Below are 27,748 nucleotides of genomic sequence, written 5' to 3' on the forward strand. Positions count from 1 at the left end.
CCAGCAGGTCTCACTGAAAATAAAAAACCTAATAACTTTTTCTAAGCAGCTCTTTAGGAGAGCCACCTAGATTGCACCCTGCTCGGACGGGCACAAAAACCTAACTGAGGCTTGGAGGAGGGTCATAGGGGGAGGAGCCAGTGCACACCACCTAGTCCTAAAGCTTTTATTTTTGTGCCCTGTCTCCTGCGGAGCCGCTAATCCCCATGGTCCTGACGGAGTCCCAGCATCCACTAGGACGTCAGAGAAACCAACGTGAAACAGATGGACAAACACCATCTAGACCACTTAATAGTAAATCCAGTTGTTTGGTTTTTCAAACTGCTGGCAATGTGCAGAGCTACAACTCTCAACAAATCTCTTTCTGCAAGGTACACTGGATTCCACAGGGAATACATACAGGGTGTAGAGTTGGATCTTGATCTGAGGCACCAACAGGCTAAAGCTTTGACTGTTCCCTGGATGCACTGCACTGCCTCCTCTATAACCCCGCCTCCAGGCACTGGAGATTAATTTTGTTAACCAGACCAATGCAGTAGCAGGCAAAAGAGACGGCAGATGTTAGTCACATAGAACCACATTCTCACAACAGGAGAAGGGACCAGCGGCTAATGCCATACAAACCCAAAGAAGCTAAGTGCGTCAGGGCGGGCGCCCTGTGGAATCCAGTGTACCACGCAGAAAGAGATTTAACCATGGTAAGTCTACCATAAATCTCCTTTTCTGTAGCGGGGTACACTGGGATTGCACAGGGAATATATTGGTGATGTCCTAAAGCAGTTCCTCATGGGAGGGGACGCACCGTAGAGGGCACAAGAACCTGGCGTCCAAAGGAAGCATTCTGGGAGGCGGAATTATCAAAGGCATAAAACCTAATGAACGTGTTCATGGAGGACCACATAGCCGCCTTGCACAATTGCTCAGCGGACGCGCCACGGCAGGCTGGCCAAGAAGGTCCAACAGAACGAGTAGAATGGGCTTTAATAGCAGCAGGAGCTGGGAGTCCAGCCTGCGCATAGGCTTGTGCAATCACCATTCTTATCCATCTGCCCAAGGTTTGCTTATTCGCAAGCCAGCCACGTTTGTGAAAACCAAAAAGTACAAAAACGGTATCTGACCTACTGATAGTCAGTCCTCTCCACATAAATACGGAGAGCCCGTACCACATCCAAAGACCGCTCTTCGGAGGACAACCCAAAAGAGATAAAAGCCGAAACCACAATCTTTTGGTTAAGATGGAAAGATGACACGACCTTAGGTAGATAACCGTAACCGGGGCGAGATCTTAGAACTATACGGTCACGGCGAAAAATCAGAAAGGGTGGACGACAGGACAAAGTGCCTAAGTCGGACACCCTCCTAGCAGAGGCAATAGCTAGCAGAAACACGACCTTAAGCGTAAGGCATTTAAGGTCCACAGACTCAAGAAGTTCAAATGGAGACTCTTGTAGGGCATTTAAGACAACAGACAGATCCCATGGAGCCACAGGAGGGACATAGGGAGGCTGAATCTGTAAAACACCCTGAGTGAAAGTATGAACGTCAGGAATAGACGCAAATTTTTCTGAAACCACACCGACAAGGCAGATATATGAACCTTGAGGGAGGCCAGACGAAGGCCTAAAGCTAGGCCTTGTTGCAGAAAAGCCAAACGCCTGGAAGTTCAGAATGAATAGGCATCATAATTCATAGCAGCACGCCATGTGAAATAAGCGTTTCAGACCCTGTAATAAATCCGTGCAGAAGCCGGTTTGCGGGCCTTCAACATAGTTTGAATTACCGCCTCAGATAATCCATTGGCACTCAGGAGTGAAGCTTCAAGAGCCACGCCGTCAAAGCCAGTCTGGCCAGGTCCGGATAGACACAAGGGTCCTGAACGAGGAGGTCTTGGCGTTGAGGAAGTAGAAGAGGATGCTCTATCAATAGACCCTGCAGGTCTGAGAACCAATGCCATCTGGGCCACGATGCAGCGACTAGAAGTAGTATTCCTCTTTCTTGCTTGAACTTCTGTAGTACCCTGGGCAGGAGCGACACTGGAGGGAACACGTATGGCAGCCAAAAGTTCCATGGAATTGCCAGTGTGTCCACGAACGCCGCTTGAGGATCCCTTGTCCTTGATCCGAAGACGGGAACCTTGTGATTGTGTCGAGACGTCATCCGGTCTACATCTGGTAGGCCCCACTTGTCCACTATGAGTTGAAAGACTTCCGGATGAAGACTCCACTTTCCAGCGTGAACGTCCTGACGACTGAGGAAATCCACTTCCCAGTTGAGAACTCCGGGAATGAACACTGCCGATATTGCTAGCAGATGGTGTTCCACCCTACGGAGGATTTCTCATACTTCTATCATTGCCATGTGGCTTCGAGTGCCGCCTTGATGATTTATGTATGCCACCGCTAGGGAGGCCAATCCCGGGACGTTTTTTCAATCCCGGGATTCGGGATTGAAAAACGCTCAATCCCGGGATTCCCGGGATCCCGGGATTGCAGTAGGGATCAGTGAAGAAGGGTGTAGGGAGCAGCGCTGGAGGGTAGATAGCGGTGCGGGAGGGTGTAGGTAGCGGGGGGGAAGGGAGGGAGGGTGTAGGTAGCAGTGCGGGAGGGTGTAGGTAGCTGGGCGGGAGGATGTAGGTAGCGGTGCGGGAAGGTGTAGGTAGCTGGGCGGGAGGATGTAGGTAGCGGTGCGGGAGGGTGTAGGTAGCTGGGCGGGAGGATGTAGGTAGCAGGGAGGGTTGGTAGCGGTAGGGAGGCTGTTAGCACTGCACGGAGGGAGGGTGGGTGTAAGTAATACCACTAACTATTAGGTGGGTGCCAGCCATGGACACACTGAATGCGGCGGCATTTCAAATGAAGCGCCGGCCGCCAGCCAACCAGAGCTGGCGGACCGGCAGCCAATCAGGGAAGCGGCAGCAGCAGTCGCTCATTTGAAGTGCCGCTGCGTTCAGCGTTTGTCTATAGCTGCCGCCCGCCTAATTGTAAGTAGTATTACTTACACACACTCCCTCCCGCACATGCGCAGTGTAATCCCGTGAATCCCGGGATTGGATGCTCCAATCCCGGGATTCAAATCCCGGCATTTTTGGGCCCAAATCCCGGGATCCTGCCGATCCCGATCCCGGGATTAGCCTCCCTAGCCACCGCGGTGGCGTTGTATGATTGTACTGGAACAGTCCTGTTCCGTACTAGAGGCAGGGCCAGAGTCATCGCATTGAACCCGCAATTCCAGAATGTTTATTGGGAGGAGAGATTCTTCCCTGGTCCAATGACCCTGGAGAGAGTGTTGCTCCAACACCGTGCCCCATCTCCGAAGACTGGCATCCGATGTCAGGAAGACCCAGTTGGAGATCCAGAAGGGACGGCTCCTGCTCAATTGTTGGTTCTGTTGCCACCAGCTCAGTGACAGACGAACCTCCGGAGTCAAGGAGATCATTTGAGACCTGATCCGATAAGGCAGGTCATCCCACTTGGAAAGGATCAACCTCTGCAGAGGGCGGGAATGAAATTGAGCGTACTCTACCATGTCGAAAGTTGACACCATGAGGCCCAGTACTTGCATCGCTGAGTGTACCTGATGCTGTCCTGAAGTTCCAGGACTTTCTCTGGAGACAAAAACAATCGTTGGCTGTGCGTGTGTCCAGCAGTGCCCCTAGGTGCACCATGCTCTGAGCAGGGACCAGCGAGGACTATTTCCAGTTGTTGAGCCACCCGTGGACTTGAAGGAATTGGAATGTCAGTTCTAGATGACTGAGGAGAACCTCTTGGGAGGTCGCCAGGATCAGCAAGTCGTCCAGATATGGCAGGATCCTGATTCCCTGACGGCGGAGAAGACCCGTCATTACGGCCATGACCTTGGTAAAGATCAGAGGGGCCGTGGCCAATCCAAAAGGCAGGGCCTGGAATTGATCATCTAGGTTGCCAATAGCAAACCACAGATATTGCTGATGTTGCATGGCAATAGGTATGTGCAGGTAAGCATCCTGTATGTCCAGGGATATCATATAGTCTTCGGGTTCCATGGCCAGAACAATAGAGCGCAGAGTTTCCATACGGAATTTGGACACACTCACAAATTTGTTCAATGATTTGAGGTTGAGTATGGCTTCGGAACTATAAAAAGGGTCAAATAGTATCCCCTGCCTCTCTGAGACAGAGGTACCGGCACTACCACTCCTGTGTCCAGGAGGGATTGTACAACCAAGTGTAGAGCTTGCGCTTTTAACGGATTCGAACGGATAACCGTTGTGCAAAACTGGTGAGGGTGACGTCTCTTTAAAGGGATTGCGTACCCGTGGGAGCCAACTTCCAGCACCCAGGCATCTGAAATGCTCTTTAACCAGTCCTGGGCGAACAGCAGAAGTCGATCCCCAAGGGGGAGTCCCGCCCCGTCATGCAGCAGGCTTGTCTTGTATGGAAGCAGGCTGACGGGCGGATTAGGATTGTTCAAGTTTGGTCTTAGTGGATTTGGAAATATGAGCTTGTCTCGGGTGCGCCTGACCCTTTTCTTTCCCTGGCGGTCGAAAGGAATGAAAAGTGGTACTCTTAGCCTTCGGAGCAGAAGGATTAGTACTTGGGAGAAACGCAGTCTTGGCCGTCGCCAAGTCAGTCACAATCTTGTTCAGGTCCTCCCCAAATAGGATGTCTCCCTTAAAAGGGAGCACCTCCAAGGTCTTTTTGGAGTCCAGGTCCATCTTCCAGGACCTCCTGTTGCCAGCAGCCTCCCTGTGCCTAACATCTTGAAAAAAACAATAAAACCAGAAAAGCTCTAAGAACTCCCCTAGTGGTGACAGACTCCTCCGGGCACATTTTCTAAACTGAGTCTGGTAGGAGGGGCATAGAGGGAGGAGCCAGCCCACACTATCAAAGTCTTAAAGTGCCCATGGCTACTGGTGGACCAGTCTATACCCCATGGTACTAATATGGACCCTAGCATCCTCTAGGACGTAAGAGAAACGGATTTCAGTAAATCCGACCTGTGCTCCCTGCCCTGGTGGATATAGTGGGGTCCCTGTGCAGTACAGTGTCCACGCCAGCGGGGCGGTCCTTCTCCTGGGACCGTGACCGGACAGCGATTTACCGGCGGGTCCCACCTGTGAGACTCTCTTACCTCCTTCCTGATGTGCAGCCACGCGATCCTTGAGAGCATCAGCGGTGGTGTACCTGATGACCAATGCACCTCCGCTGCAAGTACCCGGGAACCGGCCGCGGGAGTATGCAGCACTGTTGGGGAGGTGATGGAGCCGCAGCACAGAATGTCAGAATGACATGAACAGTGCTGCGGCCATTGAAGTCTTCTTAAAAAAGCTCTTTTCAGGGATGCCTAGCGCAGTCCCACCTGGTAGTGACCTGCTCTGCAGGCACCAACTTACAAACTGAGCTCCAGTGCCTGTATGCGGGGTTATAGAGGAGGCGATGCAGCGCATCCTGGGAACAGTCAAAGCTTTAGCCTGTTTGTGCCTCGGATCAAGATCTAACTCTACACCCCAATGTATTCCCTGTGGAATCCCAGTGTACCCCGCTGTAGTGCAGTACTCTATAAACCAATAAATCTACATACAGCATACAGTTGCGTCATCATACATCTTGGCTCAATGCGCACACAGTAGGATGAATGGCGTGAGTGAGCTGACTGGTCCCGTACAACTTCATTTGCTAACGCTACAGGACAACACTGTAGCATAGCATATCATATGCAGATACAGCTACAGTTCACATATTCGGTGAAAAATGCAAGCTCAGGAAGGTTTCCTTGCTCTGAGCATAGTTTGAATTACCTGTTGTGAGAATCCTCTTGACTTCAGGATAGAGGTTTCAAGAGCCACGCCGTCAAAGACAGTCGATCCAGATGTCTGTGATAACAAGAACCCTGCATCGGTAGATCTGGACGTTGAGGGAGCAGAAGTGGAACATCCATCAACATCCTCTGTAGATCTGTGTACCAATGTCTTTTGGGTCAAGCCGGAGCTATTAGTATCACAGCACCTTTCCCTTGCTTTATCTTTCTCACCACCCTGGGTAATAGGGTGATTGGAGGAAACACATAAGCCAGATGAAAGTCCCATCTCACCGACAGGGTATCCACAGCGATCGCTCTGGAATCCTTTGTTCTTGACCCGTATGCAAGAACTTTGTTGTTCAGACGGGATGCCATGAGATCTATCTCTGGCAACCTCCACTTGTCTACTAGAGTCTGGAAGACCTCCGGGTGTAGAGCCTATTCGCTTGCCTGAATGGTGTGTTGACTGAGTCCCAGAGTCCCAGTTTAGGACTCCCGGAACGAACACTGCGGACAAGGCTGGATGATGAAGTTCTGCCCACTTTAGTATGTGACTTACCTCCTTCATCGGTTTTCGGCTGCGAGTTCCTCCCTGATGAATTGAGGTACGCTACTGCCGTCGCATTGTCCGTGCGGATCTGGACTGGTTTTCCCCGAAGAATGTCTTTTTGACTGAATCAGTGCCATGTATATGGCCCGAAGTTCCAATATGTTTATTGGCAGGCAACTTTCTTCTCTGGTTCATTGCCCCTGGAAACATAACCTTCCTGACACTGCACCCCAGCCCTGGAAACTGACGTCTGTCATCAGAATTTGCCAATATGATAGCCAAAGGAGTCTCCCCTTGTCTAGATGAGAGGTCTGTAGTCACCAGGCTAATGACCTTCTTACATCTATCGTAAGAGAAATGGTCTGTGTGTTTATCGTCTGATGCAACCCATTGCATTTGGCAAGAATCAAGACGCTGCAGAGGCCTTGAGTGGAATTGCGCATACTCCACCATGTCGAATATTGACACCCATCACGCGCATTGCTGCGTGAATGGATACCTTCACTGGACCTTGGCTATCTTGTTCAGAGGTAAACTTACTCTCTCTGAAGACCTGAGTCCAGTACAGCCCCCAAGTGAGTAATCTATTATGACGGAACCAGAGACGATTTTGCCCAATTTATGAGCCACCCGTGGTTCTGCAGACACATTATTGTCTGTTGCAGATGACATAAGAGCAAATCCTGCATCTGTGCCAGGATTAAAAGATCATCGAGGTATGGAAAAATTCTTATCCCCTGCTGGCGGAGATAAGCTGCCACTACCACCATAAACTTGGTAAATACTCTGGGAGCTGTAGCTAACCCAAAAGGTAGGGCCTGGAACTGAAAATGCTGTTGGAGGAGAGCAAACTTGAGATAGCACGAACATGTAGGTAAGCATCCTGTATATCCAGGGATACCATATAATCCCCTGGTTCCATGGCCAAAATGATAGAACGCAACGTCTCCATGTGAAACTGAGGTACCCAAATGTATTTGTTCAGTACTTGGAGATTGAGAATGGGCCGAAAAGACCCAATTGGCTTCTGAACTAAAAACAGGTTGGCGTAAAAACTCTGTCCCCGTTGTGCAGGAGGAACTGGAATGACTACTCCTGAGTGAAGCAATTTCTGAACTGCCTCTAACAAAGCCCTGGCCTTGGTCTCTACCAGAGACAGGCTGCTTCAAAAAGACTTTCAAGGAGGGTGCTTCTTGAAAGCAAAAGCATAACCTAGAAATACCGCTTCCTGCACCCAGGAATCTGTTGTAGACTGCTGCCAGATCTGTGCAAACTGAAGAGGTAGGCACCCCACCCTGGGGTCCCCCAGGTGGAGGCCCACACCATCAGGCTGATGGTTTATTACCTGTCTTCCCAACCGGTCCTCTGGTAGCCCAGTGCTTTTTAGTCTTAACAGACTTACTGTATTGGGCCTGCTTGCCATCACTTTTTCCTTTAGCTTTTCCTTGAGACCAAATGGGCCGAAAAGCCGGAAGTTTAGGTTTGAAATTGTATGTGGAAGGAAACTTGACCTTCTTGGAATCTGCTTCTGACTCCAGAATATCTGTCAATTCTTTACCAAAAAGAATATCTCCAGAAAAGGTAACAATTCCAAAACCTTCTTAGATTCTGAATCAGCTTGCCATGTACGTAGCCAAACTGCTCTGCGAGCAGCTATTGTTGAAGCTGATGCCCTGGAGGCAATAGCACCCATATCCAATGCTGCTTCTTCCAGGAATATTGCAGCCTGTTTTATATGAGCTATATGGGTTTTTGCTCTCTAGAAGCTATAAAAAAAAATCCCCCTCCAATGCATCAGCCCAGGCAGCCACTGCCTTTGCCATCCAAGCTGAAGCCATGGCTGACCTTATGACTGCCCCAGACATGGAAAAAATGGTTTTTAGAAAACCATCCACTCTCCTATCCGTGAGATCATTTAATGATGTTGAAGGCAAAGGTAATGAAGATTTTTGCACTAATCGAATTACATACGTATCTACTTTAGGAGCCACCACCCTTTTTAAACAATCCCCAGCTGGAAGAGGATAATTGGAATTCCATTCCTTAGGAATTGTAAACTTCTTATTGGCCGTAGACCAAGCCTCTTCCATAATTCCCGTCAGCTGATCTGACAATGGAAACTCAGTCTTAACTGTTTTGGGACGTTTAAACACAGGTGCCTTGGTTTTGAACACAGGCTCTGCTGAATCCTCTAAGGATAGAATGGCTATCATTGCTTTAATTAACTCCATCTACATCCACTGAGCTGAGACCTTCCTCCTCCTCTTCGTATGCCGAAGTAGAATTTATTGAGCTTTCATCTTCGGATGAATCCTCATCTGAATCATGTGTAGCCTGTGAAGATAAAGATTAATTTACCACCGGTTTATCAGCTTGTTTCTTTTGAGAAGCTGCTGCTGGAGGTGATACACCATAGGTGGGGAGCTGCATGTAAGGGTTAATAGTGTAACTTATCCCTGGTACAGCAGTTGGAGGAATTATCCATTCAGCTATAAAAGATAATGTCTGTGCAAACATAGCCCAAGGTGGATCCATTTGCACCTGAATCTGCTTTGTGTTTTCATTAACCCCTGATGAAAGCTAAAACAATTTGCACACAAACCATCCTGAACCAGATCCTGAGAGGATAACACAGTTTTGCAAGACAAACATGATATGAGTGTTGGTGTTGCTGTGAGTGTACCTTACTCACCTTTGCCGCTCTTAGACTTGATAAATAATCAACACTTCCACAGTGTACTACACAATTTGTGACTGTAATCACTTTACATTTCTTAAAGTGATATACAATCCGACCCTACCCATGCATTGAGGATCGGAATAAACAAACTGACAGAAAATAAGATTATAAACCTACTGGTAAATCTTTTTCTCCTAGTCCGTAGAGGATGCAGAGGACTCCGTAAGGACCATGGGGTATAGACGGGCTCCGCAGGAGACATGGGCACTCTAAAGACTTTAGATGGGTGTGCACTGGCTCCTCCCTCTATGCCCCTCCTCCAGATCTCAGTTAGAGAACTGTGCCCAGAGGAGACAGACAGTACGAGGAAATGATTTTTTGTTAATCTAAGGGCAAGATACATACCAGCCCACACCATCCACACCGTACAACTTGGAACATACGAACCAGTTAACAGTATGAAACAAAACAGCATCAGCCCGAGACTGATCAAAACTGTACCATAACCCTTATGTAAGCAAGAACTATATACAAGTCTTGCAGTATTTAGTCCGCACTGGGACGGGTGCCCAGCATCCTCTACGGACTAGGAGAAATAGATTTACCGGTAGGTTTAAAATCTTATTTTCTCTTACGCCCTAGAGGATGCTGGGGACTCCGTAAGGACCATGGGGATTATACCAAAGCTCCAGACCGGGCGGGAGGGTGCGGAAGACTCTGCAGCACCGATTGAGCAAACATGAGGTCCTCCTTAGCCAAGGTATCAAACTTGTAGAATTTAGCAAAAGTGTTTGAACCCTACCAAGTCGCCGCCCGGCAAAGCTGTAATGCCGAGACACCTTGGGCAGGCGCCCAAGAAGAGCCCACCTTCCTAGTGGAATGGGCCTTTACCGAATTTGGTAACGGCAATCCAGGCGTAGAATGAGCCTGCTGAATCGTGTTACAGATCCAGCGAGCAATAGTCTGTTTAGAAGCAGGAGCGAAAAGCTTGTTGGCTGCATACAGGACAAACAGTGCCTCTGTTTTCCTAACCCGAGACGTCCTGGCTACATACATTTTTAAGGCCCTGACTACATCAATGGACTTGGAATCCTCCAAATCACCCGTAGACACAGGCACCACGATAGGTTGGTTCATATGAAAAGATGAAACCACCTTAGGCAAAAATTGAGGACGAATCCTTAATTCTGCTCTATCCACCTGGAAAATCAGATAGGGGTTCTTGTGAGACAAAGCCGCCAATTTAGACACCCGCTGTGCAGATGCCAAGGCCAACAACATGACCACCTTCCAAGTGAGAAATTTTAAATCCACCGTTTGAAGAGGCTCAAACCAGTGAGATTTTAGGAACTGTAACACCACGTAAAGGTCCCATGGTGCCACTGGGGGCACAAAAGGAGGCTGGATGTGCAGCACTCCCTTTACAAAAGTCTGGACTTCTGGGAGAGAAGCCAATTCCTTCTGAAAGAAAATTGATAGGGCCGAAATCTGTACCGTAATGGAGCCTAACTTTAGGCCCATATCCACTCCAGTCTGTAGAAAGTGGAGAAAACGGCCCAGATGGAAATCTTCAGTAGGAGCATTCTTGGCTTCACACCAAGATACATACTTACTCCAGATGCGGTGATAATGTTTCGCCGTCACCTCCTTCCTAGCCTTAATCAGAGTAGGGGTGCCTTCCTCCGGAATACCTTTCCCCGCTAGGATTTGGCGTTCAACCACTATGCTGTCAAACGTAACCGCGGTAAGTCTTGGAACACGCAGGGCCCCTGCTGCAATAGGTCTTCCCTGAGAGGAAGAGGCCACGGATCTTCTGTGAGCATTTCCTGAAGATCTGAATACCAGGCCCTACGAGGCCAATCCGGAACAATGAGTATTGTCTGCACTCTTTTTCGTCTTATGATTCTCAGTATTTTTGAGATGAGCGGAAGAGGAGGGAACACATAGACCGACTGAAACACCCATGGTGTCGCCAGGGCGTCCACCGCTACTGCCTGAGGGTCCCTTGACCTGGCACAATACCTCCGAAGCTTCTTGTTGAGGCGTGACGCCATCATGTCTATTTGTGGAAGACCCCACTGACCCTTTATCTCTGTGAAAACTTCTTGATGAAGTCCCCACTCTCCTGGATGGAGATCGTGTCTGCTGAGGAAGTCTGCTTCCCAGTTGTCCACTCCCGGACTGAAGACTGCTGACAGAGCGCATGCGTGATTTTCCGCCCAGCGAAGAATCCTGGTGGCTTCCGCCATTGCCACTCTGCTCCTTGTCCCGCCTTGGCGGTTTACATGAGCCACAGCAGTGACGTTGTCTGATTGAATCAGAACCGGTAGGTCGCGAAGAAGATTCTCCGCTTGTCGTAAGCCGTTGTATATGGCCCTCAATTCCAGTACGTTGATGTGAAGACAAGCCTCCTGGCTTGACCATAGTCCCTGAAAATTTCTTCCTTGTGTGACTGCTCCCCATCCTCGGAGGCTCGCGTCCGTGGTCACCAGAACCCAGTCTTGTATGCCGAACCTGCGACCTTCGAGAAGGTGAGCACTCTGCAGCCACCACAGGAGAGACACCCTGGCCCTGGGGGGACAGGCTTATTTTCTGATGTATTTGTAGATGGGACCCCGACCACTTGTCCAGAAGGTCCCACTGAAACGTCCTCGCATGGAACCTGCCGAAGGGGATGGCCTCGTAGGTCGCCACCATTTTTCCCAGTACTCGAGAGCATTGATGGACTGACACTTTTCGGTTTTAACAGGTCTCTGACAGTGTTCTGGAGTTCCTGGGCTTTTTCCATCAGGAGAAAAACCCTCTTTTGTTCCGTGTCCAGAATCATGCCTAAGAAAGATAGCCGAGTCGTTGGAATCAACTGTGACTTTGGTAGATTTAGAATCCAGCCATGCTGCAGCACTCTCAGGGAGAGCGATACACTTTTCTGCAATTGATCTCTCGATCTCGCTTTTATCAGGACATCATCCAAGTATGGGATAATTGTAACTCCCTGCCTGCGCAGGAACACCATCATTTCCGACATTACCTTGGTGAAAATCCTCGGGCCGTGGAAAGCCCAGCGAATCTCAGGTACGCCTGATGAGGGGGATATATGGGGACATGAAGGTATGCATCCTTTATGTCTAGTGACACCATAAAATCCCCCCCTTCCAGGCTGGAGATAACTGCCCGAAGAGATTCCATCTAGATTTTGAACATTTTCAAGTACAGGTTTAGGGATTTAGAAAGGGTCTGACCGAGCCATCCGGTTTCGGGACCACAAATAGGGTTGAATAGTACCCCTACCCCTGTTGCACTAGAATAGGGGAACCTTGACAATCACTTGTTGTTTAAACAGTTTTTGAATTGCAGCTAAAACTATCTCCCTTTCTTGGGGAGAAGCTGGTAAAGCCAATTTGAAAAATCGGCAAGGAGGCACGTCTTCAAATTCCAGCTTGTAGCCTTGGGATACAATTTCCATCGCCCAAGGATCCACGTCGCTGAAGAGTCGAAGACATGCCCCCACCGGCGCGGACTCCCTCAGTGGAGCCCCAGCGTCATGCGGTGGATTTAGTAGAAACCAGTTCTGCTCCTGGGAACTAGCTGTAGCAGGCATTCTTTTCCCTCTACCCATACCTCTGGCGAGGAAGGAAGAGCCCCGACCTCTTCTGGACTTATGCGACCGAAAGGACTGCATTTGATATTGTTGTGTTTTCTTTTGCTGTGGGGAAAAAAAGTAGATTTACCCGCAGTAGCTGTGGAAACCAGGTCCGCGAAACCTTCCCCAAATAAAACCTCACCCTTGCAAGGCAAAACTTCCATATGTCTCTTTGAGTCGGCATCACCCGTCCATTGGCGGGTCCACAGGGCTCGCCTAGCAGAAATCGCCATGGCGTTGGCTCTCGAACCTAACAGCCCAACGTCTCTCGAAGCGTCTCTCATATATAAGACTGCGTCTTTAATGTGACCTAAGGTCAATAAAACGCTATCCCTATCTAGGGTATCAATGTCAGATGACAAGGTATCTGCCCAAGCTGCTACAGCGCTACAAACCCAAGCCGATGCTATTGCCGGTCTGAGCAAGGCACCCGTATGTGCATAAATTGATTTTAAGGTAGTTTCCTGTCTGCGATCAGCAGGATCCTTGAGGGCTGCCGTGTCTGGAGACCGTAGCGCCACCTTTTTGGACAAGCGCGTTAAAGCCCTGTCCACCCTGGGCGAGGATTCCCACCGTAACCTGTCCTGTGCAGGGAAAGGATACGCCATAAGAATTCTCTTGGAAATCTGCATTTTCTTGTCTGGAGTCTCCCAAGCCTTTTCAAATAACGAGTTCAGCTCATGAGATGGGGGAAAGGTTACCTCAGGTTTCTTTTCCTTAAACATGCATACCCTCGTGTCAGGGAATGACGGGTCATCTGTGATATGCAAAACATCTTTTATTGCAATAATCATATAATGAATACTTTTGCCCACCCTTGGGTGTAACCTCGCCGACGGAGACACCACAATCATCTGCTCCACCTCCTCCTTAGATGAGCCTTCCGCTTCACACATGCCGACACCCACGTACCGACACCCCCACACACTCAGGGATATATATATATATATATATGGGATCCGGTATGAAGATCGACAGTATCTAGGTCGACAATGTTTAGGTCGACCACTATAGGTCGACAGTCACTAGGTCGACATGGATGGAAGGTCGACAGGGTTTCTAGGTCGACATGTGCTATGTCGACAGGTCTAAAGGTCGACATGAGTTTTTCATATTTTTTTTTCTTTTTTTGAATTTTTTCATACTTAACGATCCACGTGGACTACGATTGGAACGGTAAAGTGTGCCGAGAGAAGCGGTAGCGGAGCGAAGGCACCATGCCCGAAGCATGGCGAGCGAAGCGACCGGATCCCGGTCACTCTACGAAGAAAACGACACAAAAAAAAAATCCTCATGTCGACCTTTAGACCTGTCGACCTAGCACATGTCGACCTAGAAACCCTGTCGACCTTCCATCCATGTCAACCTAGTGACTGTCGACCTATAGTGGTCGACCTAAACATTGTCGACCTAGATACTGCCGATTTGATGAACCACACCCATATATATATAACACAAACAGCCCGGCACTCCCACAAATGGCAACGCGCCCCGGTGCCCTCAGAGGAGTATTGACACAAAACTGAAATAACTGCGGCACTCAGGGACTGATAGAAAAGTCAATGTATTAAGCAATACAAAACATCCATCGATGGATGTTTTGTATTGCTTAATACATTGACTATTCTATCAGTCCCTGAGTGCCGCAGTTTTTTCAGTTCTGTATATGGAGACAGTCCCCCAATAAGGCCCTTTGGAGAGACAGAGAGAGAGTATGCCAGCACACACCCAGCGCCACCGGACACAGGAATAAAATCCCAGTCAGTACAACGCTTTTAGAAATATACTCACTGCGCCAATTAAATGTGCCCCCCCCTCTTTTTTGCCCTCTGTACTTGTGTTCAGCAGGGGAGAGTCCGGGGGGCCAGCTTCTCTGCAGCGTGCTGTGGAGAAAATGGCGGTGGTTAGTGCTGAGGAATCAAGCTCCGACCCCTTACCGGCGGGCTTCGATCCCGCTCAAATCTTTATACTGGCGGGGGTTTTTGCAATATACTGCCTCCGCAGTATATATCTATGCCAGTGTCTCCAGAGGGTTAATAATTGCTGCCCAGGGCGCCCCCCCCTGCGCCCTGCACCCATACAGTGCCACCAGTGTGTGTGTGTGTTGGGAGCAATGGCGCGCAGCGTTACCTCATAAAAGATCAGAAGTCTTCTGCCGCCTTTGAAGTCTTCTATCTTCTCATACTCACCCGGCTTCTATCTTCCGGCTCTGTGAGGAGGATGGCGGCGCGGCTCCGGGACGAACGGCGAGGGCGAGACCTGCGTTCCGACCGTCTGGAGCTAATGGTGTCCAGTAGCCTAAGAAGCAGAGCCTATCATTTAAGTAGGTCTGCTTCTCTCCCCTCAGTCCTACGATGCAGAGAGCCTGTTGCCAGCAGTGCTTCCTGAAAATAAAAAACCTAACAAAAACTCAGTAGAGCTCCCCTGCAGTGCACCCAGTCTCTTCTGGGCACAGGATCTAACTGAGGTCTGGAGGAGGGGCATAGAGGGAGGAGCCAGTGCACACCCATCTAAAGTCTTTAGAGTGCCCATGTCTCCTGCGGAGCCCGTCTATACCCCATGGTCCTTACGGAGTCCCCAGCATCCTCTAGGACGTAAGAGAAATATAGTAAAGTCAGCAATCACACTAGCAGTCAGTCACGTTATACATTAGTATATTAAGCAATATGAGCACATCATCAACTACAGCTACATTTTAAGAATGTAGGAGAACATATTACTGCATCATGTTTAAACAGATCTAACGTATTCAGACGCAAATGCGAAAGAAACAACAGTAAATGTATACAGACTCATATGCAATAGGAACTTATCTAACTATTTGTACTCAATAAGGTAGATACTTTAGTGCTGTATAACCATCAGTAGAGTGGGATACAGGGAGACTCACCTCACTTCCAGGACCGATCAATACGCTAACGAACGCTGAGTGGATCCAGACGCTACTAGTGTACACTGCCGCTCCATGAACCTATAGTGAACACAGACGCTCAGTGAACACGGAAGCACCAGTCACACAGCCACCTATGCTGTGACTGGGTCCCCTACGTATACAGCATCTGAGATGGAAGCGGGAAACATTTCATGGCGGGAGACTTTGATGAAACTGGTCATGAACCTGGGGGAGGGGCGACCAGGAGAGCGTCTGACTCCCCACTGCTGACATCAACCCTAGAGATCACGGCCTCATACTATTCATGGAGCCTCTAATCCCTAAGGCCTAGCGCTGGTGCACCCAAGGTGGCAGTCGCGTCAGCGACTGTTTGGTGGTCTCCTCCCAAAACAGTGTGGCTGTGTTCGTATTCCCCTTCTAAGCGGAAACGATGCCTTACCTTCTCCCCGTGCTCCGGCCACAGCCTGGTAACGTCTGCTTGATCTGCTAGTATATCCGACACAGACGCCCGCCGAAACAGCACTGTACTCGTGGGTAAGCGTTGTCGCGACCCGGCGGAGAGTTGTTAGAGCGACTCTTTCTAAAGAACGTATAAGATGCTGTTTAGAAAGATCACTCAAAAAAATAGTAAGACTATAAAAGTAAAATAAGAAAGCTTAGGGCTGCTAAAAACCAGCAGCCCTCTGACCATGGTCCGGATCCTGCCGCACCAAACAGAAAACTGATTTGCCTGATCAAGGAGGCAGGGATATATGGACGGGCCCATTGCATGCTGGGAGGCCGGAAAAACTTTGACCGATTGGTGCAAACCCGCTGTCGCTTCATCATATCCCATGGTTATCCTGTGGATAACCTGTGGACCCAACCAGAGAAAAGTTATTTTAATAACTGATTGGATCTAACATGCCTTGCACCACATTATAAAGTAAGACAAGCCTTGGGTAGCTGTCAGCATAGAATACATTATGCAGATGTGGTTAAGTGAAGCATTTTGGAGAACAAAATACATCACAAAATCGCAAGTGTTCAAATGAACCTTATGTGTGCCCAGACTTTGGTCATGTGTGCAATCTGCTAAGAATGCATCGGAGACAGAATTCATTGTGTAGTCTAAATCTTCTTGTTTAGTCTGTTAATCTTAAAGTTGTTAAATTTCACTAACTTTTAATAATAATAATAATATACATAAAAGCCTTTGAGGGTTGTCATATTGAAAGCATTTGTACTTCATAGATGCTACACAAATACAGGAACACGTGCCAGTGGTTTTCTTATATGTGAAAAACTATGCATTTCCCACTGTAGCCATACAGTTAGTGCCTTACTGTCAGTGGTGTCAGAGTCATCGCTGCTTAATGAGAATTTCCTCCTCTTCTCTTCCATCTGTAAAACAAAAATGAAAACTGAACATTAATCTTACAGAATAAATGCATTATAGTGAAAGTTAAATAACACACTGATGCGTATAAATCGGTCAATAAACAAAACAGAAAGTTATATGTTGCCTTCGAAGTATCCAAATGTACTTAATTACCTGAGAAGGAATAAAACAATACAGAATTAAATCATGTGTGTGTCTGCGTGATCATTAGTAAATCTCCGACCAGGTAAGTGAAAGTGTGTCTTCCACCCCCCGCAATATAGGCAATATAGTTATTAGCTTCAATTTTCTTTTAACCAGATCTGTTCAATTAAGTGGTTACAGATGTGTCTGCTTACATCTTTGTTCTGTGCACTATAAGTCGTGTTACACATTACGCTTGAGTGCCGTGCGACTCTGTAGTGTCGGGCACCTTTTTTCCCATTTTTTTTCCACAAAAATGCATCTTAGACGAAATGTGATCCAAAAGGATGCACAAGCAGCTTCTGCTGATTAATGATATTCAGCACACATATATTCTGTGTGTGACTGCGACTGAATTTGCATACAAAATGCTATGCTAAATTGTTTTCCTGGAAGACACAGTAACCTGGTATTTCGGATGCAGATATGGCTGCAATTAAACACAGAATATAGGCATGCTGCATATCATTTTAATCAGCAGAAGATGGTGCGTCCTATTACATAACCATGCGTCTAAGACACGCTTTTGTGGGAACAAAAATATTGCAAAAAAACCGCTCTGTGTTACCAAGTCCCACCACGTCATGGCGAGACCTAAAGGGCTGCTTAGCATGACTGCAGCAAGGATGTAAGAGGACACATCTGTATCTGGAAATTGAACGACTAGGTTTCGTAATGTGTCAGCATCAACATAACCAGTCTGATTTAAGGATGGCCATCCACCATTAGTGGTTAACAACCACAGATGCTCCAGTAGCAAATACTTTTACCATTTAAAGGCAGAAGTCCGATGGGTGAATGGTGACAGTAATCTGCGTATACGTAAACTGTAACCACCGAAGGATGGACAACCCTAGTATTATTCCTATTGCTAAACAAGAAATATCAACGCAAACCTGGTTAACAAATATCAAAATACTTATTATACTCAAAAATAGAATTGTGTGTACTCTTATTTCTGTGCTTGTTTTACAAAATGCTGGAGGCATCTTGGAGCTGTAAATACATAGGCACAAATAAAAAAACGTGTATGTGTGTAGAAGACAAGTTTACTTAATATCACATCATTGTTGTCACAACTGAGGGCCTGAGCTGACGGGAGGCAGCCTCAGTTGTAGGGGCTGAGATGTACCGGAACCTGGGAGGTTGTATCAGACCCCTGGACATGTAAGTAACATGAATAATAACTGCCCGAAGGCGTGACCACGACAACTTGGATAAAAGTCAATGATGTTTATTATGACAACTCCGCAACACAGCAGCAGTAAAAGAAAACGTAAAAGTCAGCAAAGAATAAATACAGTTCCTGGGTACTACAGGATGGCAGGAGCCACAGGGCACTGGTAGTGTGAGATAGTTCTTATGATCTTCTAGATGGAAAGTCCTTACCAGGCCCGACTGTAGCAATGGAGATAACCCAGGATTGTGCCAGCTGGTGTTCCAGGAAAAGCTGGGTTGCTGAAGATAAAACAGCTGCTGTGGATACTGGCTGGAACCAGACTGTTGTTAGCACGGAGTGGATACTGGCTGGAACCAGTTAAATAATAAATGAACTTGGGAGCGATGAAATATGAACTGAAATGTAGAACTTGAGAGCGGAGAAATAATAATACCGGTGGAGAGTGGTAAAGTGTAGAAAGGACACCGGCCCTTTAAGGGAAGCTGTACTCTGCTGGAAGCTGAGCTGGAAGCAGGTAATGTTGTAGCTGGAAACAGATGAATCCACAATGGATTGGAGAGTCAGGCTACACCGCAGGTGGAATGCTGGTGCGGGTCTCTATGGAGGAAGTCTTGAGACAGGAGCTGGAACCTGGAAGACAATCACAGGAGAGAGACAAACAGGAACTAGGTTTGACAACCAAAGCACTGACGCCTTCCTTGCTCAGGCACAGTGTATTTATACCTGCAGCAAGGAAGGGATTGGCTAGGCAATTATGCAGATTATCAATACTGAGAACAGATTGGTGGAAATGATCAGCTGACAGAATCCAAGATGGCTGCGCCCATGCAGACACTTGGAGGGAAGTTTGGTTTGTAATCCATGTGGTAATGAAAACAGTAATGGCGGCGCCGGCCATCGGAGACAGGAGGCGCCAGGCTGACAGATGCACATCCAACCACGCGGACACAGCGGAGGCCGCGGCTGACGTAATCGCCACTCAGACACTCTGCATGCAGAAGTTCAGGGACGGCAGCGGAGGCCGCGGGAGACGCCATGCCAGGTGTAATATGGCGTTTACTGTGACAGCGTCCCAGAGTGACAGGAGAGGATACAGGAATGTACACATCAGGATAACAGATGGGATCCGGTCCTGGAGCGCTGAGCCAGCCTTAGGAGGCATCTGATGGGTAAGAAATGGCGTCCAGATACCCGGATCGTGACAGCACCCCCCCCTTTAGGAGTGGCCCCAGGACACTTCTTTGGCTTTTGAGGAAACTTGGAATGGAATCTCCGGACCAAGGCAGGAGCATGGACATCAGAAGCATTGGTCCATGAACGTTCCTCAGGACCATAACCCTTCCAGTCAATAAGATATTGTAGTTGACCGTAACGGTGACGTGAGTCCAGGATCTTGGCCACTTCATACTCAACGCCTCGTTGAGTTTGGACTTTCGGAGTTGGAGGAAGTGAGGAATGAAACCGATTCAAGATCAGCGGTTTCAACAGGGAAACATGGAATGTCCTGGGTATTTTTAAGAAGGGAGGCAACTGGAGTCTGTAAGCAACAGGATTGATGACTTGTTCAATCTTGAAAGGACCGATATAGCGAGGTGCAAACTTCATACTGGGAACTCTTAACCTCAAATTCTTCGTGGATAACCATACCCGATCACCCACCTTGAGAGCAGGAACTGCTCGACGCTTCTTATCCGCAAACTTCTTGTACCTGAACGATGCCTTGAGCAGAGCTGATCGTACGCTCTTCCAGATATTGGCAAACTGATGCAAGGTGATATCCACTGCGGGAACAGAAGTTGCTGGAAGCGGTTGGAACTCAGGGACTTTAGGGTGGAATCCAAAGTTAGTGAAGAATGGTGTTGAAGCAGATGAAGAATGATACTGGTTGTTATGACAGAACTCGGCCCAGGGAAGTAATTGAACCCAGTCATCTTGAGAGGAGGACACATAGATGCGGAGGAAGGCCTCCAAGTCCTGATTCACCCTCTCGGTTTGACCATTGGTCTGAGGATGGTAAGCCGTGGAAAACTTTAGCTTGACTTGGAGGACTTGACATAAACTTCGCCAGAATTTGGCTGTGAATTGAACTCCTCGATCTGAGATAATTTCTTCAGGAAGACCGTGGAGTCGGAAGATCTCTTGTATGAATACTTGAGCCAACTTGGAAGCTGACGGAAGACCGGTGAGAGGAATGAAGTGTGCCATCTTGGTGAACCGGTCAACTACCACCCAGATGGTATTGAACTTGTTGCACATGGGTAAGTCTGTAATGAAATCCATCGACAAGTGGGTCCATGGTCGATGGGGAACGGATAGTGGAACCAGTTGCCCCGCAGGCGACTGGCGGGATACTTTATGTTGGGCACACTTTGGGCAAGATGCAATAAACTCCAAGACGTCCTTTTTCAGAGTTGGCCACCAATAGGACCTAGAGATAAACTCCAGGGTTTTTTGGATACCTGTATGTCCGGCAAAACGGGAAGCATGGGCCCAATGCATGAGCTTCTTCCTTAGCATCGGCTTCACAAAACTTTTCCCTGATGGGGGCGTAGAGTCCATCCCTACCGTGGAGAATGCCAACGGATTTATAATAGGATGCTTGTCTGAAGACTCTGACTCATTTTCTTGCTCCCATGAGCGGGAAAGGGCATCGGCCTTGCGATTCTGAGAGCCCGGACAGAACTGGAGTTTAAAGTCGAACCTGGAAAAGAAAAGTGCCCATCTGGCCTGACGAGGGTTGAGACATTGTGCGCCCTTCAGGTATAAAAGGTTCTTGTGGTCTGTAAGTATGGTGATTGAATGAGAAGCTCCCTCCAACAGATACCTCCACTCTTCTAGAGCGAGCTTGATGGCTAGCAACTCCTGGTCGCCAATGGCATAGTTGCGCTCAGCTGGGGAGAACTTCCGGGAGAAGAAACTGCAAGGGTGTAAATGGCCATCTTTAGCCCTCTGAGATAACACCGCTCCTACTCCAACGGAGGAGGCATCCACCTCTAAGATGAAAGGAGAGTCGATGTCAGGCTGTTTCAGAACAGGCGCAGAGATGAACCTTTGTTTTAAAAGATGAAATGCTTGCATGGCTTCTTCAGACCACTTGGATGGGTTAGCACCCTTCTTAGTGAAAGCAGTAATAGGCGCCACAATGGTGGAAAAGTCTCGTATAAACTTTCGGTAATAGTTGGCGAACCCTAAGAACCTCTGGACCCCTTTGAGGGTTAAGGGTACCGGCCAATTTTGGATTGCTTGTAGTTTCTCAGGATCCATCTCTAGTCCGGAACCGGACACAATGTACCCTAGAAACGGAATGGACTTGACTTCAAAGACGCATTTTTCTAATTTGCAATAGAGATGATTGACACGGAGACGGGACAGAACCTCTTTAACCCAAAAACGATGTTCCTCTAAATCGTTGGCAAAAATGAGGATATCGTCTAGATAGACCACGACATGACGGTATAGAATGTCTCTGAAGATCTCATTGACAAAATGCTGGAAGACAGCTGGAGCATTGCTCAATCCGAAGGGCATGACGAGGTACTCATAATGTCCGTCACGGGTGTTAAAGGCGGTCTTCCACTCGTCACCCTCACGGATCCGGATGAGATTGTATGCACCTCGCAAGTCCAGCTTTGTAAAGATGGTAGCTCCGCTAACTCTGTCAAAGAGCTCAGTAATCATGGGTAAAGGATAACGGTTCTTGATGGTAATGTCGTTTAAACCTCTGTAGTCGATGCACGGCCGCAGACCACCATCTTTCTTTTTTACAAAAAAGAAGCCTGCGCCGGCTGGAGAAGAAGAAGGTCGAATGAACCCCTTTGCTAGGTTCTCTTTAATATATTCCTCCATAGAATGCGTCTCAGGCAGAGACAACGGATAAGTTCGGCCTCGAGGTGGAACCTTCCCTGGAACGAGATCAATCGGACAGTCCCATTCTCTATGAGGAGGAAGGATATCAGCAGAAGCTTTACTGAACACATCCGTGAAATCTTGATATGGAGGAGGTGGAACATCAGACGACCTGGGGGAGGAAGAACAGACAGGCAATACTTTAAACAAACATGTCTCAGCACAGGAGGAACCCCATGCCAGGATTTGCGTAGTCGTCCAATCAATTGTAGGATTGTGAAGACGGAGCCATGGAAGGCCCAGGACCACAGGATGTGTGGCTCTTGGAATCACTAAAAAAGAAATAAGTTCGGAATGAAGAACTCCCACTCTCAGACGAACTGGTAGAGTCCTTAAAGAAATAACTGCATCAAAAATTTTGCTGCCATCCACGGCAGTTAAAGAAATGGACGAAGGAAGTCTCTCGGTGGGTAGGGACCACCGTTTAACATAGGCTTCGGTAATAAAGTTCCCAGCTGCTCCGGAATCAAGGAGGGCAATGACGTTCCGATAACGTTGAGCAACTTGAAGCGAGACTGGGAGATTACAATCTTGAGGAGATGGAGAGGAGATCATTACTCCTAGCCGGCCCTCTCCTTGGCGAGCTAGGATTTGGAGTTTCCCGGACGTTTGGGACAGGCATTAATGGTGTGAGACGGAGCTGCACAATAGAGACAGAGAAACTCGGAGAGACGTCTTCGGCGCTCAGCAGGAGTTAAACGGGAACGGCCAAGTTGCATGGGCTCATCTTTAGATGGTGACAGTTGACGAGGAGGAGGAGCAGAAGATTTTGGAGCAGATGATCTTCCACGCTCAGTTGCTCTCTCTCTGAAATGTAAATCAACTTTCGTGCAGAGTGAGATTAGCTCATCTAACTTAGAAGGTAAGTCTCTGGTAGCTAACTCATCTTTAATACGCTCAGATAAGCCATGCCAGAATGCAGCATACAGGGCCTCGTCGTTCCATGCCAGTTCGGATGCCAGGATCTGGAACTGTATCAGATATTGTCCTACAGTACGTGACCCCTGGCGTAAACGGAGAATCTCGGATGAAGCTGAGGTTACCCGGCCTGGCTCGTCGAAGATGCGCCTGAATGTTGACACGAAGGCAGTGTAGGAAGATAGCAGGGTGTCGGACCTCTCCCATAACGGTGATGCCCAATCAAGGGCTGAGCCACTGAGAAGAGAAATAATGTAGGCAATTTTTGTACGGTCACTGGGAAAATTGCCAGGTTGTAGCTCAAACCGAATCTCACACTGGTTGAGAAATCCCCTGCAGAATCTTGGAGATCCGTCAAATTTTGCTGGCGTTGGAAGATGAAGACGTGGAGCAGAAATGGGTAAGGTGGGTGGGGTTATAGCTGGAGTCACTGTGGTTGACGCACCAGACGCGCCTGATCCACGGAGAGTTGTCTGAATCCCATCCAGCCGAGTAGAGAGATCCTGGAGACAGCGGATGATGTGGCCCTGTGCAGCCTCCTGATGTTCTAGTCGGGCTGCCAGTTCTTGCATCGGCCTGGCCGCTTGATCCTGGTCTCCGGCTGGATTCATTAGGTCAGTGCTTACTGTCACAACTGAGGGCCTGAGCTGACGGGAGGCAGCCTCAGTTGTAGGGGCTGAGATGTACCGGAACCTGGGAGGTTGTATCAGACCCCTGGACATGTAAGTAACATGAATAATAACTGCCCGAAGGCGTGACCACGACAACTTGGATAAAAGTCAATGATGTTTATTATGACAACTCCGCAACACAGCAGCAGTAAAAGAAAACGTAAAAGTCAGCAAAGAATAAATACAGTTCCTGGGTACTACAGGATGGCAGGAGCCACAGGGCACTGGTAGTGTGAGATAGTTCTTATGATCTTCTAGATGGAAAGTCCTTACCAGGCCCGACTGTAGCAATGGAGATAACCCAGGATTGTGCCAGCTGGTGTTCCAGGAAAAGCTGGGTTGCTGAAGATAAAACAGCTGCTGTGGATACTGGCTGGAACCAGACTGTTGTTAGCACGGAGTGGATACTGGCTGGAACCAGTTAAATAATAAATGAACTTGGGAGCGATGAAATCAAGAACTGAAATGTAGAACTTGAGAGCGGAGAAATAATAATACCGGTGGAGAGTGGTAAAGTGTAGAAAGGACACCGGCCCTTTAAGGGAAGCTGTACTCTGCTGGAAGCTGAGCTGGAAGCAGGTAATGTTGTAGCTGGAAACAGATGAATCCACAATGGATTGGAGAGTCAGGCTACACCGCAGGTGGAATGCTGGTGCGGGTCTCTATGGAGGAAGTCTTGAGACAGGAGCTGGAACCTGGAAGACAATCACAGGAGAGAGACAAACAGGAACTAGGTTTGACAACCAAAGCACTGACGCCTTCCTTGCTCAGGCACAGTGTATTTATACCTGCAGCAAGGAAGGGATTGGCTAGGCAATTATGCAGATTATCAATACTGAGAACAGATTGGTGGAAATGATCAGCTGACAGAATCCAAGATGGCTGCGCCCATGCAGACACTTGGAGGGAAGTTTGGTTTGTAATCCATGTGGTAATGAAAACAGTAATGGCGGCGCCGGCCATCGGAGACAGGAGGCGCCAGGCTGACAGATGCACATCCAACCACGCGGACACAGCGGAGGCCGCGGCTGACGTAATCGCCACTCAGACACTCTGCATGCAGAAGTTCAGGGACGGCAGCGGAGGCCGCGGGAGACGCCATGCCAGGTGTAATATGGCGTTTACTGTGACAGCGTCCCAGAGTGACAGGAGAGGATACAGGAATGTACACATCAGGATAACAGATGGGATCCGGTCCTGGAGCGCTGAGCCAGCCTTAGGAGGCATCTGATGGGTAAGAAATGGCGTCCAGATACCCGGATCGTGACAATTGTTATTTAGTGCAAATTGAAATTTAAAAATTTGTATTTCAGTAAGAATAGCTTAATTTTGATTAGGTTCAATCTTTTGTTTGTGACTCATCTTTTTATTATAGCTCTCCTAACAGCTAATAGTTTGCTTTTTGGTTTAAACTTGTTCTATTCATACATATAATTCATATGATTGAACACACCTGAGAATCCTAAGTATTTTTATACATATTATACACTGCTCAAAAAAATAAAGGGAACACTAAACATCCTAGATCTGAATGAATGATTCTTATTAAATACTTTGTTCTTTACATAGTTGAATGTGCTGACAACAAAATCACACAACAAATTATCAATGGAAATCAAATTTATTAACCCATGGAGGTCTGGATTTGGAGTCACACTCAAAATTAAAGTGGAAAAACACACTACAGGCTGATCCAACTTTGATGTAATGTCCTTAAAACAACTCAAAATGAGGCTCAGTAGTGTGTGTGGCCTCCACGTGCCTGTATGACCTCCCTACAATGCCTGGGCATGCTCCTGATGAGGTGGCGGATGGTCTCCAGAGGGATCTCCTCCTAGACCTGGACTAAAGCATCCGCCAACTCCTGGACAGTCTGTGGTGCAACGTGGCGTTGGTGGATGGAGCGAGACATGATGTCCCAGATGTGCTCAATTGGATTCAAGTCTGAGGAACAGGCGGGCCAGTCCATAGCATCAATGCCTTTGTCTTGCAGGAACTGCTGACACACTCCAGCTACATGAGGTCTAGCATTGTCGTGCATTAGGAGGAACCCAGGGCCAACCGACCCAGCATATGGTCTCACAAGGGGTCTGAGGATCTCATCTCGGTACCTAATGGCAGTCAGGCTACCTCTGGCGAGCACATGGAGGGTTGTGCGGCCCCCCAAGGAAATGCCACCCCACACCATTACTGACCCACTGCCAAACCGGTCATGCTGGAGGATGTTGCAGGCAGCAGAACGTTCTCCTTGGCGTCTCCAGACTCTGTCACGTCTGTCACATGTGCTCAGTGAGAACCTGCTTTCATCTGTGAAGAGCACAGGGCGCCAGTGGCGAATTTGCCAATCTTGGTGTTCTCTGGCAAATGCCAAGCGTCCTGCACGGTGTTGGACTGTAAGCACAACCCCCACCTGTGGACGTCGGGCCCTCATACCACCCTCATGGAGTCTGTTTCTGATCGTTTGAGTAGACACATGCACATTTGTGGCTTGCTGGAGGTCATTTTGCAGGGCTCTGGCAGTGCTCCTCCTGTTCCTCCTTGCACAAAGGCGGAGGTAGCGGTCCTGCTGCTGGGTTGTTGCCCTCCTACGGCCTCCTCCACGTCTCCTGATGTACTGGCCTGTCTCCTGGTAGCGCCTCCATGCTCTGGACACTACGCTGACAGACACAGTAAACCTTCTTGCCACAGCTCGCATTGATGTGTCATCCTGGATGAGCTGCACTACCTGAGCCACTTGTGTGGGTTGTAGACTCCGTCTCATGCTACCACTAGAGTGAAAGCACCGCCAGCTTTCAAAAGTGACCAAAACATCAGCCAGAAAGCATAGGAGCTGAGAGGTGGTCTGTGGTCACCACCTGCAGAACAACTCCTTTATTGGTGGAGTCTTGCTAATTGCCTATAATTTCCACCTGTTGTCTATTCCATTTGCACAACAGCATGTGAAATTGATTGTCAATCAGTGTTGCTTCCTAAGTGGACAGTTTGATTTCACAGAAGTGTGATTGACTTGGAGTTACATTGTGTTGTCTAAGTGTTCCCTTTATTTTTTTGAGCAGTGTATATATATATATATATATATATATATATATATATATACACATACATACATACAGTGAAAGGCTTGCGATGGTGGGGGACAGATGTCCACTGACCCCGTGTCACAAAACCAGGCGGCACTCCACGGATTTGGTGAAAAAGTTAAATATTTTATAAAAAAAACAACATGAGGGTCCGACGTTTCAACACCGCGGCGGGTGTTTTTTTCAAGGACACATGGTGAAGCAAACAGTGGTTAAACAATTCTTACCTTAAGTACTTTACACACGCCACTGCTACCAAACGAGTGCGGGGAGCGGGAGCATCTCCGGCGGTTCCGGCGTACGGCCACGGGAGATGACGCTGCCGTCGCCAGGCAACCAGACAACACTGTACCCGGCGCATCCCGTAGGTGCAATGAAGTGTGCAGTGCTCTATAACAATAAAGTGCAATGTGCATGTAAACTGTGACAGATACAAATGTGACGCATAAATCTCTAAGGGAAACAAAGTAGCGTTTCCAACAATGTGTAAGTGAAAATTAAAACAAGCTGTATCTTGCAAACCCTGGGAATGGACTCAATAGACACCCTTATGCTAGGATCTCTATATGTCTGCATCTAATCAAAGTAAACAATGTTGACTGGTTGTGAGACATTATACTATATCTAATCAAAACCAAAGTAAACAGTGATGACTGGTTATAGAACATTGTACTAACCCATCCAACAGCGCTGAACTAGGCTGAACATTGTGTATGAGGGAAAACAATAAAAGCTAGACCCATGATGTTAAATAACAACAAAGTAACATTAAAGAAATATATTCCATGCTACTTTTTCATTACGTCCATGCGGTGCTACAGTGTTCAGCCGGACAATCCATCGTGTTTCACACTGTGACAGTAATTTCTGTCTGTCGCCGCCTCTAGTAGA

At 48.1% G+C, this 27,748-nt stretch overlaps 1 protein-coding gene across 14 annotated transcripts in view; it reads right to left on the reverse strand.

The window, feature by feature from the left end:
• Positions 1 to 27,748, reverse strand: part of JADE2 (jade family PHD finger 2) — a 1,261,323-nt gene that overhangs the window by 923,731 nt on the left and 309,844 nt on the right. For all 14 annotated transcript variants that reach the window (XM_063928274.1, XM_063928276.1, XM_063928273.1 and 11 more), the window contains one exon: positions 16,864 to 16,921. In XM_063928274.1, the coding sequence (XP_063784344.1) occupies positions 16,864 to 16,921 (58 nt within the window). The remainder of the gene's footprint in view (positions 1 to 16,863; positions 16,922 to 27,748) is intronic.

Source organism: Pseudophryne corroboree, chromosome 6 (assembly GCF_028390025.1).
Source record: "Pseudophryne corroboree isolate aPseCor3 chromosome 6, aPseCor3.hap2, whole genome shotgun sequence".
Lineage (NCBI taxonomy): Eukaryota > Metazoa > Chordata > Amphibia > Anura > Myobatrachidae > Pseudophryne > Pseudophryne corroboree.